Source organism: Mauremys mutica, chromosome 1, assembly GCF_020497125.1.
Source record: "Mauremys mutica isolate MM-2020 ecotype Southern chromosome 1, ASM2049712v1, whole genome shotgun sequence".
NCBI classification, from domain to species: Eukaryota; Metazoa; Chordata; order Testudines; family Geoemydidae; genus Mauremys; species Mauremys mutica.
The window spans coordinates 12221817-12243468 of NC_059072.1; the positions used below are offsets into that span (position 1 = coordinate 12221817).

Below are 21652 nucleotides of genomic sequence, written 5' to 3' on the forward strand. Positions count from 1 at the left end.
AATTCACCCAGAAAAACGGTAAAAGACAACGACATCCTATCGCCTGTATGTGAACATTTTTCACAAATAACTCTATTTCTGACCTCTTGGTCCTCAAAGGAAACCTCCATAACACTTTCAAAAGACGAGCCTAGGGGCTTAAATTCATAACTTTGCTAGACACTAAAAATCATGGACTGAACAGAGACACTAGATTTATGGCTCATTACAACAATCTATAACCGACTAACCCTCCTTTGTCCTACAATTACAGAGATATTTACTGCCCACTTCAGCTTGAATGGCATCTTACCATGTGTTTTAACTCCTTATGCTAAACAATCTGTTCCATTTTGTATTTAGCTGCGACGCTCGGAGTACATTTCCCAGGGCTGAAAAAGAACTCTGTTTAAGCTCAAAACCTTGTCTCCTTCACCAACAGAAGTTGACCCAATAAAAGCTATTAGTTCACTTACTTTCTAATATCCTGGAACCAACATGGCTACAACACCACTGCATACATCTTTAACCATAACATTATTATTGCTGACCTACTCCCAGGAAATATTAAAGGCCTGACTTAGAACCTGTATGTACTTTGGTGAGCACTTATTTGAGTTGGTAACTCCATGAGCACCAATGGGACTTCTCCTATAAGTAAATGTTCACCAGGGGTAGCGGTCCACAATTGGGCCCTAAATTAGTATATTATGACAAAATTATAGATTATTTAAACAAAAGCAAATTATTTTAAGAATTGCTCTTCTAAAAACACATTTTGATTGAATGTTAGAATCAAATCTTTTATCGATTCAGATACGCATGGAACCTAGCGACAGATATGATCTACTCGATCTGTCTAGTGCAGTGGTTCTCAAACTTTTGTACTGGTGACCCCTTTCACATAGCAAACCTCTGAGTATGACCCCTCCTTATGAAGTAAAAACACTTTTTTCTATATTTAACACCATTATAAATGCTGCAAAGTGGGGTTTAGGGTGGAGGCTGACAGCTCGTGACGCTCCCATGTAATAGCCTCATGATGCCTTGAGGGGTCCCGACCCCAGTTTGAGAACCCCTGGGCTAGTGTAGCCCCCTGCCAAGGCAGGGTTGTTGCTCACTCTACATTTATTAGTGTTTTGTTCACTCTGGCTTTAAATCTATCACGCTATGGGGCTTCTACTACATTCCTCAAGGGACAATTCCACAGCTGAAATGTTTATTATTACTATGTTTTACCATCATATCTAGATGCCCAGTGGAGATCAGGACCTGCCCACAGTGCACAAAGTGAAACACAGTCCCTGACCTGAAGAGCTGGCAATGTAAATAGATGGGACAGAGAAATGAAGGATTGTTACTGCTATTTTACAGATGGGGAACTGACATACAGCGAGACTAAGTAACTTGACCAAGGTCACCCAAGAAAGTCTGTAGCACAGGCAGGATTTGACCTCAGCCCATTGCCATTTCTGCCAAGTGGCATAACCCCAAGATCATCCTTCCTCTCTGCTCAGGCTACTCAAAAGTTCTTCCTGACATTCACCCAGCTACTACAATGCTCCAAGGCCACCAGGCTGACCTAGGCTCAGGCTCAAGGATGTTTGTAAGAGGAACTTGAAAACTTGCAACAGTGACACAAGCTAGGAAGATGGGGCTAGCAACAGGCTGCATTGAAGGGCTGCGCTGCACCTGGGAATCAAAGAGGCTGAAGAGAGGTGATTGACAGAGAGGAAAACAAAGTGCAGCAGGCCTCAAATGCCAATTGTGCCCCGGCTTCATCTCTGGGCCCTGATGCTTACGCCTGCATTATCTGTGGCAAGGATAGTCGCTTGAGAATTGGACTTTTGAACCACTTGCGATGCAGCAGGTTCTAAATCATACCCAGGAACTAAATCGCTGTGGGGCATACAGCATTGTCTTCTAATTGTCTTTGTGCTGTGCACGAGGTAAGAACCTGTCCAGCGTGGAAAACACTTCCCCTTTCTCAGTTTCACCCCATGACTCCTTGTTAGAGCTCTTTGTACCAAAGGCACCAAAGGGAGTACTTGTGGAGCGTGCATGGCTGACTGTTAACAGAGCCTTCTCTTTGAAACTCAGCACAACCTAGTTGTGCGGTATAAATGAGCGATGGATTCAGATTAGAGACAGATTAACAGAATCCTACAGCTGCAATTGGCTGCTAGAGCTGGGCAGGGCACATCTTTTCTCTGGGGTGGATTCGCCACAGTTCATATTCTTGAATTTCTAGTTTAAACAAGCCCCAGACAGGCACATATCTGTGCATTTTTCATCCATAGATCTCAAAGCACGGTATGAAAGCGGATAAGCATGATTAGCCCTATTTTACAGGTGTAGAAACTAGGACACTGGGAAGGCTCAAAGGCCCAATCTTTCAAATCTAGGTGCCTAAAGTCAAGCACGTAAATCCAGATTTAGGCACTGAAATAAGTGTCCTGCTGATCAGGGTGACTGAGCACCATCAGCTCCCATTGACCCCGGTAGGGATTCTGAGCATGGAGGGCTCAGGGAATCGGGCATGACATTTCTAGCTCGTTACACCACTGTCACGGAATACTAATGGGGCGGGAGGATGACTGATCTCGCTGTGTGCATGCATCCCGTTGGACCCTCTAAATTCTCCATCTTCTTTGCAAGCCTCTTGTAATTCATGGTCGCTGCTGACAGCAGAGTAAACTGAATACAGGTTGCCCGGCTGCTGAGCTAATTTATTCCTGGCGGGCAGTGTTTCAGCTTTCAGGCTGGTGGGGAGGCACATCCCTCCCTTCGTCTCCCTATCCCCCAAGACAAATAGCAACACCATCAAGATCGAAGGAGTTGTCACTTAACATCAGAGGGAAGGTGGTGACGGGACGCGTCACGCTACAGCATGAACATTCCAGCTGGCTGCAGAGCTGTCATCATTAGCAGTCTGCTAGAAGATGCCACTGCGGTCCAGTGTTCTTGAAACTTGCCTTAAACACACATATTCTCACTCTGAGCAGCTCTTTAGGATTCAGAAGTGGCATGGGCTGTCATATCTGATGCGACGTGCCGTGCGTCGCCTTCAGAATTCTGTGGCCTTTGATTTCATGAGTCTGGTTTTGATTCTGTTCAGCCAGATTCAATAGAAACATCGGCAGAAGCCCAAGCAAACTCAAAATGGATAAACCAAAATCAAATCAGTCTTGGGGCTTGTCTACACTCCCCTGAGCGACACAAGTTATGTCGACTTAAATATCAAGTATCGGGGGTAGCCGTGTTAGTCTGTATCCACAAAAACAACAAGGAGTCTGGTGGCACCTTAAAGACTTCATGAATCTGAAGAAGTGAGGTTTTTTACCCACCAAAGCTTATGTCCAAATAAATAAATCTGTTAGTCTTTAAGATGCCACCGGACTTCTTGTTGTTTCTGTCGACTTAAAGTGTTCTCCACGCCGCGCTATGTCTGCAGGAAAGCATCTCCCACCGACATAGCTTCCAGCTCTCATTGACATGGAGTAATTATGCCGACAGGAGAGTGCTCTTCAGCAGACGCGCTGCAGCAGCCGATGTTGTGCAGTAGTGTAGACTAGCCCTTAGTTTGCAGGTTCTTGGGGATTTAATCTGACTGTTTTAATGGGATCTGGACCTTAGCATTCCGTACACTTTGTGTATGGCTGGGTATATAAGACACCACTGCTCTCTTGTGGAAGGAATGTCAATCCGGCTCAAATGTTTGATTATGTCACCCTCTGCGGGCTGAATTTCAAAGGGCCTATAAATCCTACTACTCCTGTTTTAAGGATCTGATTGTGCACAAACTTCTACGTGGGAGTAATTTTGCTCCAGCGAGTCATCCCACTGGATTCCAGATGGGACCATTCAGCAGCAAAGTCTCTCACAGGCTTAACTGTTTACAGGACCGGACCCTAAAACTGGACAAGGATACCCTGATTTTCAGATGTGCTGAGCACTCGCAGCGCCCACGGACGTCAGGAGGAACTACAGGAGCGACGCACTAATGAAAATCAAACCGCTTATATCTTTCTTTTTACCGGATTTTGAAAAAAAAAAAATTCTGAAATTTTGCATCTGCCAAACTACAGTTGATGCAAAATTTCAGGGAGATGGGAATGTGGAAAATATACAAAAAATATGAATGTCCATGTTTCCAATGTGACGCAAGCTTCGTTTGAAACAGGTTTCATTTTTGCTCCATAAAAGAGTCCTATTCCCTTAGTAAAATTGTGTGAGAAAGCCACTTCTTTCTTGAATTCACAATACAATACAAAAAGCTAAGACTTATGAGTAGTTTTGCCTTTCTGACCACGATTCTTCCTCGGGCCAAATGATAAAAGTTCAGCGACTTTAGAGTAAAAGTGTCCTAAATTCTGCACCTCACAATCTGAGTAGAAAATAGCTAACCGTGGAATCTGTACAGCCAAAGAGTCAATACAATAGCAAACCATAGCACTGTATTTCAGAAACCAACTATTTCAATACATATAATGATAGTGTTCAATTATAATGGGGGAGAAACAGATGAGTACAAAGAACTGTCTACGTTTATATCAAACAGGCATAAATGCATAGATTTTAAGGCCAAGAGAGTCCATTACATCATCTAGTCCAGGGGCGGGCAAGCTTTTTGGCCTGAGGGCCACATCAGGTTTCTGAAATTGTATGGAGGGCCAGTTAGGGGAGGCTGTGCCGCCCCAAACAGCCAGGCGTGGCCTGGCCCCTGCCACCATCCGACCCCCCCCCTGCTTCTCACCCCGACAGCCCCCCTGGGACTCCTGCCCCATCCAACCCTCCCTGTTCCCTGTCCCCTGACAGCCTCCCCGGGACTCGTGCCTCCATCCACCCCTCCCTGTCCCCTGACAATCCCCAGACTCCCTGCCCCTGACTGCCCCCCCATCCAATCCCTCCTCTCATTCCTGACTGCCCCCCTAGGACCCCTGCCCCATCCAACCACCCCTTCTCACTGTCCGCCCCCTCTACCAGGACAGGCAGCCGCGCCGCCCGGCTGGAGCCAGCCACGCCATCGCACAGCACAGAGCACCGGGTCAGGCTGCGGCTCTGCAGCTGTGCTGCCCAGAGCATCGTGTCGGCAGCGCAGTGAGCTGAGCCTGTGGGGGAGGGGAGACGGGAGGGGCCGGGGGCTGGCCTCCTGGGCCAAGAGCTCAGGGGCCAGGCAGGAGGGTCCTGTGGGCCGTAGTTTGCCCACCTCTGATCTAGTCTGACCTCTTGTATAACACAGGCCTTAGAATTTCACCCAGTTATAACTGAGCCCAGTAATATGTTTGGCTAAACATCATCTTCCAGAAAGGCATCTAGTCCTGATTTGAAAACTTCAAGACATGGAGAATCCACTACTTCCCTCTGTAGTGTGCTCCAATGGCTTATCACACTTACTGTTAAAAATGTGTGCCTACTTTCTAATCAGAATTTGTCTGGCTTAGCTTCCAACCATTGCTTCTTGTTATGGCTTTGCTAAAGGGCCCTTAAATTAGAGATTAAAAATAACAAATTTATTTTATTTTATGAGATCACAAATTGGATCAGTACCATTTAATAATAGATAAAGTTTACATCAAAACAGCATTTCATAAAACTCAGCACTTTCTGAATCAACACTTGGATCTGGTTTTCTCATTGCAAGTTATTTCTCAAAAGAGCTGGTTGAAAAGGATCAAAATTGGAAATGTTGATTAAATTTTTTATCAAACTCTGTATTTCAGAAACTCTGTATTTCAGAAAACACTGTATTTCAGAAACCAACTATTTCAATACATATAATGATAGTGTTCAATTATTAACTCTGCCTTGCTCCCAAAAATCCCCCAAACCAACCTGAAACGAAATATTCAAGAAAATGTTGTTTCAATGTTTAAACTGCTATAGAACTGGTACAAAAATTTAAAAAAAAAAAAATCAAAGAAAAATTTTTGGGGAAAAAAAACCCTAAATGAAAATTTTCATGGAAAATGTCCCTTGTTTTTTCCAACCAGCTCCGTTTATTCAAAATGGAAAATAAATGAATGAGTAGGTAACACATGGAAATACTGACTTTGCCTTGAGTGTTTCCTCCTGAAAATTCCACTGCGGGTCTTCTACTAGCTGCAGTTCTCGGAGGACGCTGCCTGGTTTGTAAGCTGCGTTGATTACCATGCTAAGAACCTAATGAAAGACAAAAGTAAACACTGACAGCTTTAATAGAGTGACCACATAGTCACTATCCTCATATCTGCACTGAAGTAGCATCTGGAGGCACTAACTGACTCGGGGCCCCTTTGTGCTAGGCACTGTATATATTCACAATGACAGGGGTCCCCGCCCCCAGAGAGATTACAATCTAAGCAGGGCTTTAAGTAGAATGCAGGCGCTGTCAATGTGCATGTTAACATTCTATGGTATTTACACAATTCTGGAGGGGGTGAGGAGGTGAGCTGGTTTTAACACCCTATACTTAACTTGATCCTTCACAGATTTGCAACTGACTGTAAGCATATCAACTCCCCACCCCCACCGCAGTCGCCTCCAGACGTTATTACCGGTACAAGAGAGAAGCTGATTATATCATAATAGCATACAGTAGAGATGAGCCCCTGCATCCTTTCCAGTCATGGGTAGGGCCCTACCAAATTCACGGCCGTGAAAAACATGTCACGGACCATGAAATCTGGTCTTTTGTGTAATTTTGCCCTATACTACACAGATTTATGGGGGAGACTAGTGTTTCTCAAACAGGGGGTCCTGACCCAAAAGGAGGTTGCGGGGGGGGGGGTCGCAAGGTTATTTTAGGGGGATCACAGTATTGTCACCCTTACTTCTGCACCCTTCCCATTTTGGATCAGGACCCCTACAGTTACACCACCATGAAATTTCAGGTTTAAATATCTGTAATAAAGAAATTTATGATTTTTAAAATCTCATGACTGTGAAATTGACCAAAATAGACCGTGAATTTGGTAGGGCCCTAGTCTTGGGAGTCTGCCATCATTTTTGGAAACCAAGTTGGATAATTTTCAGTCATGAATTTCACTTAATGCTACAGATTGCAGTGTAAAGCAGGCATAATTTGAATAGCCTAGCGGGTTTGCTTATTAGTGGAAGCAAGATATTAATTCATTATTAGACCTTTGTAGATTTCACAAGACTGCTCATTAAAAGAAATGAACTTAGAAATACTCAAAATAGTGTCTAATAATAATACCCCCAGGTTCTTATACCATGCTTTTCACCTACAGATCTCAAAGCACTTCACAAAGGAAGATGGGATCATTATCCCCATTTTACAGATGGACAAACCGAGGCACAAATTTGCCCACTGTCACTTAGCAGGTTAGTGCCAGAGCAAAGAATAGAACTCCAGTCTCTCGAGTCTTAGTCTAGCATCCTACCCAGTGGCTCACACTGCCTTCCAACAACAACAGCAAAAAAAAGGACAAATCCGAATGTTCTCAGCCAATCAACGCTCATAACTGTTCCCCTCCCATCACCCACTGCAGAACTGACAGGGGCACTGGCCTGTGTGACTCACAGTCAGAGGAGTCGAATGGCCTTTTAAGGGCTCCCACCCTCGCTGTTCTGCGTAGCTGCATCTACTACACTAGCCGCTTTTGGGAAAGCTCCCTCATTTCACTTCCAGCAGGTACGGAAAACACAGCAATGTGAACACCGGTGCCCGGGCCACACTGACACTCCCATCATTGCGACCACCAGCACAACTGCACTGGTGGTCCTGAAACAACACATGGTTTTCCCCAAAGACCTAATGTAGGCAAGGCCAATGGCAGAGAAAAGCCCCCTGGGATGGCTGCGAGCAGTCCCCAGTATGGTTCAAGGGTTCTCCCTCCAGATATGCTACCCTTGGCATCTAGGCTCCAGCTCAGCAAAGCACTTAAGACTTGGATGTTTTACTGAACTGGGGCCCTACCCAACCTGTGTCTAAGATGCCCCATATCCCCTTCACATTAATATGTCTTTTAAATCCGGCACCAGCTGGGAATAAACAATTGCCTGTTAGAGAGAGCTTGATCAATCGGAGTGTGACCTCCCTTACTTCCTAATGCTGAGGGCTACTGAATTGCAAAACAGGATCCCCAGGGTAGTGGTGGCAGCCAAACTGTCTGACATATTAAAAACTAGACTGGACAAAGCACTAGGAAACGTAACACAGGGAAGTGAACAATCCTGCATTGACAGGGAGATGGCCTCTTCCACCTCTAATTCTTATGACAGCCCATAGGGACTGAGGCAAATGGCCGGTACCAATTGTTTCTCTTGTATTTCTATCTGCAGGTCACCCACAAATGCCCGCATGCTTGCTGTGCTGCAGCATTGCCTTCTCCTTTGCATGCACTTTGCTCTTATTTGCTTCATGAGGTGCTGCCCGCTCCTCATGTTTCATCGACTGTCTGATTGTGCCCCTGGGAGCTCTCTTGACATTGCTGATTTCCATTTGGACCTGGAGCCTGCTTCTCTTGGCATAGCTAGACACCAATCCACCAATTTCACAAATTAAAGAATCTGATTTAGATCAAGAACAGTTCAGTCATACAGGTCCCATTCCTGCAACCTTTCCCCTCCATGCGTTCACAAGGACCATGGAGCAGGCGAATAACACATCGCAGTTGTAAGGGGAGGGAGAGCTCATTATTTAAATGGTTAGTTAATCCATAGATAATAAAGCTTAGCACTCAAACATTAACTGAACAGCACACAACCCCTATTTATTTTCTCCATTTTGCAAATGGAGGCAGAGCCATTATGGGCCAGATCTTCAACAGGGTTCTAAGCTCATGTAAATCTGGCCACTCATTTTGATGTTTAAATGGAAACAGAGCTGTTTTGGAAATGTGTCCCTAAGTGACTTGCCCAGACCACGCAGCCCGTCAAGGGCAGAGCTGGAAATGGAAATGAAGTATTTGATCACCAGAAACAACACATCCTAGGAGCGAAAAGACATTCACTCTGTAGTAGGGTAACCCGGTTAAATAGAGAGCTCCGATGATTACATTGCGGCATAATGTTTCTCTAAACAAAAGCGCACTGTTGTGATGATTATTGTTTCATCTCTGATATGCACATGGCAATGATCTGTAAACTTGTTCAAAGCGTCCTACCTAAATAAAAAGATAAGAAAGAAAGACAGAAATCAGGCATTTGTGGCATGACTGACTCACTTAGACATCACTGCCTTGATCACCTATTAAAGAGCTATCTGTTCTAAGTGCAGTTGGAGGGATTATGGGCACAATTTCTCCCTCCAAACAGAACAGAGTTCCACTGCTCAGTCTGTCTGGGTTTTACCTTAGACAACCAATTTATTTCAGTCCTGTACAGATGCTAACAATACCAGCGTTCTTCTCTGAATTGGCTTGTCTCCAACGTGACTCTTAGTAATCTAAGCTCACATTGGAAAATAAAGTTTTGATGGGATAACCATTTCCCTTGGGGGGGAGGGGAAGCTTTAGCTTTGTCTCTGTGTTTATTTCCTAAGTGTCCCTTGGCTTGTCACTAACCTTCCAGCAGGAGTCCATTACCATGTTAACAGTGTTCTCTCCAGTGACATTATCTCTTAATCTCACACACAGTTCAACACTACTTTACTTCTTGGGGGAAAGGGACCTGGGTTTTAAAAAGTTCCCTAAAAGGTATTTAGGCATCTAACTCCCATTATTTCAATAGGACAGGGGTAGGCAACCTATGGCACGCGTGCCGAAGGTGGCACGCGAGCTGATTTTCAGTGGCACTCACACTGCCTGGGTCCTGGCCACCAGTCCAGGGGGCTCTGCATTTTAATTTAATTTTAAATTAAACTTCTTAAACATTTAAAAACCTTATTTACTTTATATACAACAATAGTTTAGTTATATATTATAGACTTATAGATAGAGACCTTGTAAAAACGTTAAAATGTATGACTGGCACGCGAAACCTTAAATTAGAGTGAATAAATGAAGACTCGGCACAGCACTGCTGAAAGGTTGCAGACCCTTTCCATAGGATCTGGGCCCAAATCCTGATCTCATTCAATTAAACTTCCACTGGTTTCATCATAGCTAGATAGGATCCAAGTAACTAATTTTGGGCAACTTTCTTGAATCAACATGTATTTCTCTGTCACTCTGCTTTCCAAAAGCAAGTCAGGACGGATTCCATTTTTGGCCCATGATGTCATAAATACCTAGTCTATGACAACATAAAGCAACTGTGTAAACTGGAATAGCTCAGTTGACGTCAGAGCCACAGTGATTTACACCAGCTGAGGATGTAGCCCGCACTTGCTCCTATTGAAGTCAATGGTAAAAATTGGCTTCACTTGGAGAACGATCAGATCCATAAAGCTTATACAAGGTACAGAGAATACAAACACCATATCCAATAGCTCGTGATAGCTCATGATAACTCCATCAGCCTTGCTCAGTCATGTTTAAAATTCAGTCTAAGCTGCTTAATTCTCTGAGCACCAAGACTGAGACATCTGATTTAATTATGCACCTTTCTCCAAGCTCCTCAATTTTAAATTAAAAAATGAGTGCAATAGTTTAACATTTTTTTCCTCTTGTTTTTCAAATACTGGCTTATTCCCCTTTTGCATGTTATGAGAGGAGAGTCACCTTATGCCAAAGTCCGGAACCAACTAAACAACATTATTTTTGTTTTTTAGACAGTGAGGGTAATTAATCTCTGAAACAGATTATCAATGAACGTGGTCAATTATCCATCACTTGGAGTCTGTAAAAGGAAATTGTCTGTCTCTTGGAAAGAGATGCCATAGTGCAAGCACAAGCTATTGGACTAGGTGTAAGGATCAGTGGGTGGAATTTTATGGTCTGTGTTATGCAGAAAGTCAGACTAGATGATCATAATGATCCTTTCAGGCCTTAAAATCTACTAAATCTATGAATTGTTAAGCAGAGTTGCTGTGAAAACGGCTGTCATGTCCCACCCCAGAGGTGGCTGCATTCCCGCGATGGCTGAAGTCTTTGCTATCTGTCCCAGTCCTGAACCTTTTTTTTTTTTTGCGGACAACACTCCCATCAAGGAGTTCAGGATTGAGTCTAAAGAATAGACTTTAAGCCATCACTGCAATGGACCTACCTCTGGGGTGGAACGTGGCATGTAAAGTCCCTGATTCTGCAATCTGATCTACATGGGTGGACACCTAAGGCCTGGTCTACACTGGGGGGGGAGTCGAACTAAGGTACGCAAGTTCAGCTACGCGAATAGCATAGCTGAACTCGAACTACCTTAGTTCGAACTACTCACCCGTCCAGACGCCGCGGGATCGAAGTCCGCGGCTCCCCCGTCGACTCCGCCACCACCGTTTGCGGTGGTGGAGTTCCGGAGTCGACGGGAGCGCGTTCGGAGTTCGATATATCGCGAGACGCGATATATCGAACTCCGAGAAGTCGAACGCTACCCGCCGACCCGGGCGGGTAGTATAGACGTACCCTGAGGCTTTGTATAGATACAAGGGGGTCCACCCGCAAGAATGTGCCAAAATTTCAAAAGCACTGCTGGATTATTTATCGATCTCTGAGTAATGCCTAGGAACTCGGACCAAGGATAAGGGTCCCATTTTGCTAACCCCAGGGGTAGACAACAGGCAGACCCTGGGCCAAATCCGGCCCACCAAATGCTTTTGACTGGACCCCAAAATCTTTTTATTTACTTATTACTATCATTATTGTTGGGTTTTTTTTCCCCATCTTCTCTAGAGTCTGGACCTTGACTATACCTTGACTAAGAAATTTGAACCTTGACAAAAAATAATTGACTACCCTTGGCGCTGCACAAACGAGAAACAGTTAGTAGTCCCTGCTCCGAGGAGCTTACAAATGTCAGAGAGTACAAGGTGTGACACCTGGGTAAAACAGTCAAATGGGCTGAAGGATGGGTGGGAGGTAACAAAACAGAGCTTAGCGGAAGTCACTGCTTGCCACTTGCCTAACCAATGGTGCTGTATAAATGTAATATGTTACCACCATCTCTCTTTGAACTCCCAGTTACGGGCTGATCCCCCTGGTGTTCCAGTCCATTCTGCTCTGGTGAGTTTCAGTGTGCTGGCGGCCATGTTACATCTACTGAAACTCCAAAATGTCCTGTATACACGCCAGCGTTGGCCGAACCCCGCAGGACAAACCCCGCTTTCTAATACTGCCCTAATTTAGGCAAGGCAAATGGCAGAGAAAAGCCACTTGGGATGGCTGCGAGCAGTCCCCAGTATGGGACAATGATGCTCCCTCCAGATAGGGAGGAGGTTTGGCCACGAGATGCTCAGTGCCACCTCCTGCTCCAGTGCACTGGGCACGTACCTAGAGTGGAATACATGGCTGCATCTACTCGAAGAACATCTTATTAGTAAGGCTGTGAGTCTGTCACGGAGGTCACAGATTCCATGACTTTCCATGACCTCCGTGACTTTTGCAGCGGCCAGCAGCAGTAGTTTGTGTGTGTGAGGGGGGCTCAGTGCTAGGGGCAGGGGCTTGGGGGGTGGGAGGGGGCACTTATCTCATGGTGGGGGGCGCCTCGGCTCCCACTGGCAAGGCCCTGCAGCTCCTAAGCCCTGCCCTCAGTTCCTGGCCAATGGGAGCTGCGCAGCTGGTGCTTGTGGCAGGAGCAATGTTCAGAGCCTCCTGGCGCCTCTGCCGCCTAGGAGTTGCAGGGACACGCAGAGCCGGGTAGGGAGCCTGCCAGCCCTGCCAACCCTTCCCCCTCAGCACCAGCAGGGGTCCCAGGCTGCGCGCTGCTGCCCATCCCCAGCACCAGAGTGGGTCCCGGGCCATCTCCCTCAGCACCTGCGGTGCCCCCAGACCACCCCCCGCAGAGCACCTGAGCCCCCCACCCAAGTTTTAGTAAGGGACATATAGTAAAAGTCACGGACAGGTCATGGGCTGTGAATTTTTGTTTACTGCCCGTGACCTGTCCAAGACTTTTACTAAAAATACCCATGACCAAAACGTAGCCTCACTTATTAGGAACAAACTCCAGATGCAACAGCAGGGCAAGAAATGGCATCAAAACTAGGAGTTTTAGAAGTAGGAAGTTGCAAAGTCTAGATGGGATTGTTGGCTCTATTTTGCGTTTATTTGGTTTAGGAATGTCAGTAAGCAGCAGGGCTGGTATGGAATCTATAAAAAGACATTGGGTATTTGAAGCATGAACAAACAAAAACGGTTTTACAGGTGTGAAAAGGTTAGTTCTACAAGAAAATGCACCATTTATAACGTGCACAATATTGATATATTATTTAACTAAATACAAATAAAACCAATGTTAATTAATATAAATAAAAGGGAAAGATAAAGAGACTATTTGTTCTGCCTATGGGAGCTGTGTGTTAACCACTATCAGCAGCACCCTAAGAAATATTAAATAAGGTAAAATTCCCCATCATTAAGGATAAACAACTCCTTAACTGATACTGTCCACGGTGCACTTCTGAATTTGGTAAGGAAAGGAATCATGTCAAGTCCTGTAAGAAAGGGCCTTTTTACACTGTTAGAAACTTGGGGTCATGGACACCACGTCCAAATCAAGGCTCATGTTATTTTAAAAGGTCATGCACAGTATTGGCTTCCCTTATGTATCCCTGCAGTGCGTTTGCCCAGATGAGACCCTGACACTGCACTATTCAACACACTGGCAGTGGTCTGTTCAGTAAGGTTATCTCTAAGACACCCCCTGACAGGAACGCCTGGACTTGCTGCAGTTACTGGTATATCCTAACAGCACACAGTCATTAAGGGCTCCACACTCTCGGGGTACGCAGAGACATCAACTCATCTAGATAGTTGCCTGCAACAGGCTACATAAAAGCACTAGCGAAGTCAGTACAAACTAAAATTTCATACAATGACTTGTTTATACTGCTCTATATACTAGACCCTGAAATGTAAGTACAATATTTATATTCCAATTGTTTTGTTTTATAATTATGTGCTAAAAATGAGAACATCAGCAAGTGTTCAGTAACAGTGTGCTGGGACACTTCCGTATTTTTATGTCTGATTTTGAAAGCAAGTTCTGGTCGTTTTTAAGTGAGGTTTAACTCGGGGTGCGCAAGACAAATCAAGACTCCTGAAAGGGGTACAGTAGTCTGGAAAGGTTGAGAGCCACTGTGCTAAGGGATAGCGATACAAGTGCAGGTGTGATGTTTTTGACATTGAGTCAAGTATCAGAGGGGTAGCCGTGTTAGTCTGGATCTGTAAAAGCAGCAAAGAGTCCTGTGGCACCTTATAGACTAACAGATGTATTAGAGCATGAGCTTTCGTGGGTGAATACCCACTTTGTCGGATGCATCTGACGAAGTGGGTATTCACCCACGAAAGCTCGTGCTCCAATACGTCTGTTGGTCTATAAGGTGCTACAGGACTCTTTGCTGTTTTTGACATTGTCACACCAGTGTGTAGTCATCCAGGTCTAGACCAATTGAGTGAGACTCGGGAGCTAGTTGCTACAGTCTCGAGTCAGTGAAGTGGAGAGGATGACCTATATGCCACTATTCCAAATTTTGTTGTATCCTACAAAAACCCACTGTGATTGGACAAACTGTTATAACCCCCAATCCAGTGTTTAATGATGTGTCTACAACTGACAGTGAGCCTGACCATCAGGATGAAATTGAGGCGATGGTACCCATTTTTGATGTATGCATTACCCCACTAATTTTGTTAAATCAGAAATATACCCGTGTTATGCAAATTAGCAACAGCATGGGAAAAGCAAAGCGATCTCAATCAGTTATTTCATGATGGGGATCTCGATATTCTATTGTTGCATACTTAAATAGAAGTAACTTTCAAGGGTTTGATTGTGTTACAAATAATTAAAATTAACATAATGACAATTATATTTCGCCACTTACGTCTGGTTAAAGAGCAAAAAATTTTAACAATTGCTTTACTTGGGGGGAAGGGATAGCTCAGTGATTTGAGCATTGGCCTGCTAAACCTAGAGTTATGAGTTCAATCCTTGAGGGGGCCACTTAGGGATCTGGGGCAAAATCAGTACTTGGTCCTGCTAGTAAAGGCAGGGGGCTGGACTCAATGACTTTTCAGGGTCCCCTCCAGTTCTAGAAGATAGGATATCTCCATATTAATTTAATTTAATCCTTTTGTAACTCTGAGGAAACAAGTTAGTGTTACTGAATATCTTACAGCTTTCTGCTTAAATAAGTGGCACCATAAATAAATTCACAGTAACAAGGCAGGGCCTGTTGACCTATGAACCAGACCTTTAGCTCACTCATGAACCAGACTCCCATAATCCTCTTTGGTCACACTAAGAAAGAAAGAGATACAAGCTTGCTGGACTTGTTAAGAAAGAAATAGTGACCTTTTCCTGCTCTTTCGACTGTGCAAGCAAGTTCTTCAGCTGCAACAGCCAGGAATATACATATAAATATAACGTACCAATACTAAAATAATGAGTAAGAAGGGATAAGCAATTATCAGGAACAAGACAAGATGGGATCAGCTTGTCATCATTGCAGGGCCAGTTCTACAGATTGTGGTAACTATGATTGATATCTATTTCTGTCTTGCACTGTTTTGATATCTAATCGTTTAATAAATTCAGTCACTCTGACTTATACTGTGATTCAGACCATCTGAGTAGCTGGCCACGTCTTCTGTTTCATTCAAAATGTTGTGGGTTATGTAATTCTGACAAGCTGTGGAGTTTTCTTTGATAATAATCGGGCTCCTGCATGGGAATGAACCAGGACTTGAAGGCTGCAAAAGGCTTTTCTCCCCCTTGTCTCTCTGCTGCATGGATTTGGGCTGTGAGGACCGCAACATGTCACATCATGTCAACTGGTATCTCCATTCCTGCTCATTTCCGTGCCAAATCCACAAAAGACCATTTATTTATGGGAAGAAAGCTTTTTTTTTTTGGACAGCTGGGAATGGACGTTTCACACCTGAGTGCTTAGATATAAATCAGTAAACCATGGATCTTCCTCTTAGACTCTCGGGGTCTGACTCTCCCCTACCCTGCACTTTCTGAAGTCATTCACACCTGCAAGTGTAACATACGACTGTTCTAATTCGGTGCTTCCACTCTGTCCTTGTGTAAACGATGACACAAGATGCAGAGCAATGGAAAAAATCAGGCCCTGTGTGAGGATATTAGAGGGCTGATCAGGGTAGTCTCCTTGTATGGGCTAAGATCCTCAGCTGGTGTAATCACTACAGCTGTACTGAAGTCAATGCAGCTATGTCATTTTACACCAGCTGAAGATCTGGCCTCTTTCAACTATCCACTCTGTTTTAAAAAACAAAATATTCCACTGATAGTGGAAGACCATTAGTATAAGTACAAGCTTGGTGCAACTCACGTTTCTCTTCCACTTACAAACCTGAAGCGGATGCTCTTTCTTTTGTCCCGTGTTCTCTTTCAGAAGCTGAGCAGAAAGCCAGATCCACCATCAGCAAAATGCTCGGGCCTTGCTTTCAGATTTGGCAATGGTCACCTTTTGCTTTGCAAACACTTTATCCTGTTTCCTGTTGGGACTATTTTGGATTCCTGAATTTCAAATCAAGCTATCGCACCTGGAAAAAGCAGCTCGATCTTGGTGCTTTTTGTAGTGCTGCCTCCCATACCGTGAGACAATAGGCTGTGGCCTTTCAAACAACAACAGAGATTTTTTTTTAAATGGGTAAAAGAGTCCCTTGTCGGTACTAAGGCCGAAAATTTCAACAGTGATCTGTGATTCTGGGTGTCTCAGATTTTAGTGCCCAATTTGAGACATCTTGAGACTGATCTTCCTGATCATCCAGTGAAGCTGAAGTCAGTCAGAGAGACGGCTGAAAGTGCAAGACCACTGCTTATCCTACAGTATTGTCTTAGGCCTTGTCTACACTATGGGGGTAAATTGATCTAAGTTACGCAATTTGAGTTATGTTAGTAGCTTAGATCTACTCACCGCGGGGTCCACACTACGCGACGTTGACGGCAAACGCTCTCCCGTCAACTCCTCTTACTCTTCTCGTTCCGATGGAGTACTGGAGTTGATGGGAGAGTGCTCTGCGGTTGATTTAGCAGGTCAGACCCACTAAATCGACCCCCGGTGCATTGATTGCCACAGCGTCAATCCTCTGGTAAGCGTAGGCAAGCCCTTATTGTTTCCTTGGGCTCCACTGTCTGTCTAACCTACCTGTTGTCTCTTGTGATAAACTTATATTGTGAGCTCTTTGGAAGAGGGATCATTTTTGTTCTGTGTTTGTACAGCACCTAGCACAGCGGGTCCTGGTCCATGCTGCTCCTGGTGCTCTGTCATGGACACAGTTACCTGTGTCTGTCCCATGCTTGAATGCAAGTGTGGTGCCTGTTTTGAAATTCTGGTCCATATTCCCCACAATCCCTGTTTCCACACCGTTACACGGACATCCAGTCCCGCATTGCAGACAGATGAACCGTACCTCTTTAAGCACTAGCACACACTTGCCAGGCCCAACAGACTGAGGTAGCTCTGCTATTCTCCCTTTGTTTAAATATGGACCTGAGAAGCAGCGGTGATTGATGAAGAGCTGGGGGCAGCAGTATCGCCCGTTGACAGTACCTGCAAGAAGAAAGCGATGTTACCAAGACTGCAATTGTTTTCCTGCAGCAAACCTAAGAGTGTCTCTTCTTTCTGCTAGATGCTTGCAAAACTACCAGCAACTATCCTGGCGGTAGGATCGGGTCCCTGGTAAGCACAGCTCAGTGTCCAGAGAGATCTCATTCATGACACCATCAATAGTACTTAGAAGGCCACGATACCAGAGTATCTGAGTGTCTCATAATTGTTAACCCTCTCCTGAGGTGTAATTACAGATGGGAAACTGAGGCATAGAGAGAAAAAGTGACTTTTCCAAGGTCAAATTAGACGACTCCGGTTGAGCAGGGAATTGAACTCAGGTCCCAAGAAGCCCAACCTAGCACGCTAACCACTAGGCATACCTTCCTCTAAGCACATGTGCTTAGGCCTCCATACCAGCTACTATGAACGGTGCAAACAAATAGTTAACTTCCGGGTACAAGCTCCTGTGCCTGGATTGAAAGGCCTGGACGGTGCTGGATCTTCGGCTGCCCCGGTCGCCGCCAGCATTTAGGCGGAGGGAGCTGGGGCAGGGGAGTGTGGGGAGGGCCGCCTGCAGCAAGCTGTGGGGGGGGCAGCACGCAGGGGAACTCCCCGCCCCAGCTCACCCCTGCCCCGCCTCCTCCCCGAGCACGCCACGGCTGCTTCACTTCTCCCGCCTACCAGGCTTGCGGCGCCTAAGCTGATTGGCGCCGCAAGCCTGGGAGGCGGGAGAAGTGAAGCAGCCGTGGCGTGCTCGGGGTGCGCGGGTGAGCTGGGGCGGGGGGGGGGTGCCTCAGGGCGGAGGGTGGGGAGCTGCCGCAAGGGGGGAGCGCCTCAGGGCGGAGGGGGGGAACTGCCGTGGGGGGGAGCTGCTGCGGGGAGGGGGGGTAGCGCGCGAAACATCCTTGCACCGGCCCTGTCTACACCTCTGGCTTTTTCACAACACTTTTGCCAGATGAAGTCTGAAATGATAAAGGCACTTTCTGGTCGCTGAGCAGACTCACCTGTTGTGTCTGGCTGAGGGACTGGGCAAAGGTCATGAGGTATTTTCTCAACAGGCACTGCGGATGGCAACCTGCTTAAGGACAATATAATACACTTAATACCAGGAGCCTGGGTGCTGGATCAGAACCTGAGCAACTCAGGGTTTTGCATCAGTCTCATGAAAGTATGGTCATCACTTAGTACTCTGATATCTGCATGGAGATTATAATACTGACATTTTGCCTCATATCCTCAAAAGGATTTAGGTGACTAGCTCCTACTGAAATCAATGGGAGTTAGATATCTAAACACCTTTGAGCATCTGGGTCTTTAAGTACAACACTATTCCAACTAGACTGACTCTGCTATGTCTTATGGTCAGGGATCTGTGCATTTGGGGGCTTTCACTGAAATTCACCCCGGCTGCAAAATTGTGCTCTAGAATCTGAACTTTAATTTTTTTTTAAATTAATTTTCTGGCTTAAGGATGCAAAGATAACGTTAAAAACATGAACCAAGTGTAAACTGATGCAGCATTGTCTGCCTGAGTCTGCAGAAAGCCAGAAACAGCTTGTAAAGGTATGAGCTACCCCATCGATCCCAGTCAGGGCGCAGTGTGCAGCTCGATTTTGTGGACTCTGGAATTTTTTCCAACCTGCTGGAATTCAGCCTTTCTGCCATGGAATTCACAGAGTCTACAGTGGAGACCCAACTGAGATAACATTCTGAAACGTCCTGTTTAGACTAGCGACTATTTTATTTTTGAAAGGAACCCCTGCAAAAAGATTCAGCCACAGGATTGACACTGTAGTTACTAATATGATGTACAGTAGAACCTCAGAGTTAAACACCACAGTTACGAACTGACCCAGTCAACCACACACCGCGTTTGGAACTGGAAGTCTGCAATCAGGCAGCAGCAGAGACAAAAAAAAAAAAAGCAAATACAGCACAGTACTGTGTTAAAGGTAAACTACAGGTCTGTCGCATCTTACGTGCATTTAACATGCACAATTTCAGCTTTACACGGTCGGCAAAATCAAAAATAAAAAAGAGAAAAATAACAATTTAAATACTGTTTCTATAGTGCGGGCGATTCCGCCCGCCATTCAACTCAATGTATTTTGACTATACATGGTTTTCGCTTTACGTGCTAATCGCAGAACAGAACTCCCGCGTAAGATGAGACTTGCCTGTACTAAAAAACTAAAGGGTAAACAGTATTTTTCTTCTGCATAGTAAAGTTTCAAAGCTGTATTAAGTCAATCTTCAGTTATAAACTTTTGAAAGAATGACCAGAATGTTTTGCTCAGAGTTACGAACTTTTCAGTTACGAATCATCCCCATGCCCAAGGTGTTCGTAAGTCTAAGGTTCTACTGTAGCTGTTGTGCCCCGTTCCCCATAGAGAATCGAATTCATCTACATAGCGAAACTGCTTTTAAACAGAAACCTACTGCTTTTCTGGTTGCACCACTGCAATCTTCCTCTTCTTTCGTACTGCAAAATGAGAGAGGAAGAAAGAAATATATGGTCTGTTGAATAAATGGCTGGACTATAAAATCACATTTAACACAACGAAAGGCTCTTCCACGCTCAGCCCCGCTTTCTATATATATATTTTTTTAAATAAGCCACCATATCATTAAAAAACAAGTGCTTTAAAGAGGCTGTTGTATATTTAATCTTGCTACTGCAAAGCTGATATTGATTTTCTGGGATCTGTACTTAACAAATATTAAAAGAAAAGTAACACAAATATTTTTCCTTGCAGAAACACACGTGCAAGATTGCATTTTGCAAGCATGATTACCCCAGCATTGTCGCTCCCCATCTCTAAATTGTGACAAGGCTGCTCAATGTTGCCATAGCAGTAGTCTTCCAAATTAGGTCTGGCTGCCTGATTTTTAACTCCGATATATTTAACTCTTCAAAAGGGTTTGACACTTTTTTTTTTAAACATTTGCCTTTCAAATGTTAATGAATATAAACAGACTGATGATAATTATTTCAGCTGGAGATGGGAGATTTGCGTTCGTTACACCCCACGAGCGGCTTGATGACACCAGTTCTTGGGATCTCAATCTGGGGTCATGACCAGGCCACAGGGGAGGGCAGGATCATGCCAAACTTCCCTTTCTGTATTGTTAACTGTTCTCAACTCTTTCTGCCTCCTTCCCTTGGGAGGCCGGTTTTCATCCTCCCTTTTTTCTCCTCCGCACCCAGGATGGTCACATTCCCCCACTGCTCAGATGTCTTCACCCTGTCAGCAGGCGGAGTTGGGAAGGGTGAGCCTTCCAAAGAGCTTCCCGGCGCCTCCTCCACTTGCAGGGCGGCGGCGGGAGTGCTTCTGCAAGAGGTGGTGAAAGCTAACACATCCTCCTGCGGTAGCTGCTCCTCGGCCCTGGCCTTGCATGACCCCCGCCTTCTCCCCAACCCCTTCCTCTCTTCAGGCCAACCACACGCCACAAGGAAGGGGCACCACCTGGAGTCTATTTTGGGCTCCGCTTCTCTGGCTGGGTCTCCATTCACCAGAAGGGTTGCAGCGGCGGTATATACGTCCCTGGATGGAACCCACCTTGACTCTGGGGAAGCACAGACCCAGTCTCAGCTTTGTGTCTGGCATCTCTCTTTCAAAAGGGCTGGGCCCAAACCCCAGAACCAAATCTTTGAAAGGTTCCCAGGACATGGGGCCATCCTTGGGGTTTAGGTCCATCTCTTAATGGGACTAAGGAATTTGGGACCTGCTCCTGCACAAGAATCTCGGTGGGGATTGTGCAAGCAGAAAGCTTGCAGGATCTGGGCCCGTGGACATAAAGAGCAACTCTCCTCTCCAGTGTACGGAAATAGAGAAGCTGGTCCTATAATATCACCAGGACAATTAAGTTTTTTCAATACATGGATACTTTAGATCATCACTACAGAGGGATGGCTTAGGGCCAGATTTGGATACCCTCGACTTATGTGAACTAGTACCTTCCTTTGCTTTGATAACAATGGGACTACCCATGGAATAAGGCACTACCCAGTGTGAGTAAGGGTATCAGAATCTGGCCTAAAAGCAGTTCTAATTTTAATGTATCCAGTGTAAACTGAGAGTAATTCTGCTGATGTCAATGGAATTACACCAGTGT

At 45.2% G+C, this 21652-nt stretch overlaps 1 protein-coding gene across 3 annotated transcripts in view; it reads right to left on the reverse strand.

Moving 5' to 3' along the window:
- The window catches only part of SFMBT2 (Scm like with four mbt domains 2), a 196453-nt gene that overhangs the window by 22252 nt on the left and 152549 nt on the right, over positions 1-21652 (reverse strand). For 2 of the 3 annotated variants that reach the window (XM_044991443.1, XM_044991434.1), the window contains exons 14-16: positions 18541-18614; positions 17397-17536; positions 6032-6141 (exon numbers count right to left, since the gene is read on the reverse strand). In XM_044991443.1, coding sequence (XP_044847378.1) covers positions 6032-6141; positions 17397-17536; positions 18541-18614 — 324 coding nt within the window. The remainder of the gene's footprint in view (positions 1-6031; positions 6142-17396; positions 17537-18540; positions 18615-21652) is intronic. The other variant, XM_044991452.1, reaches the window with a different exon arrangement.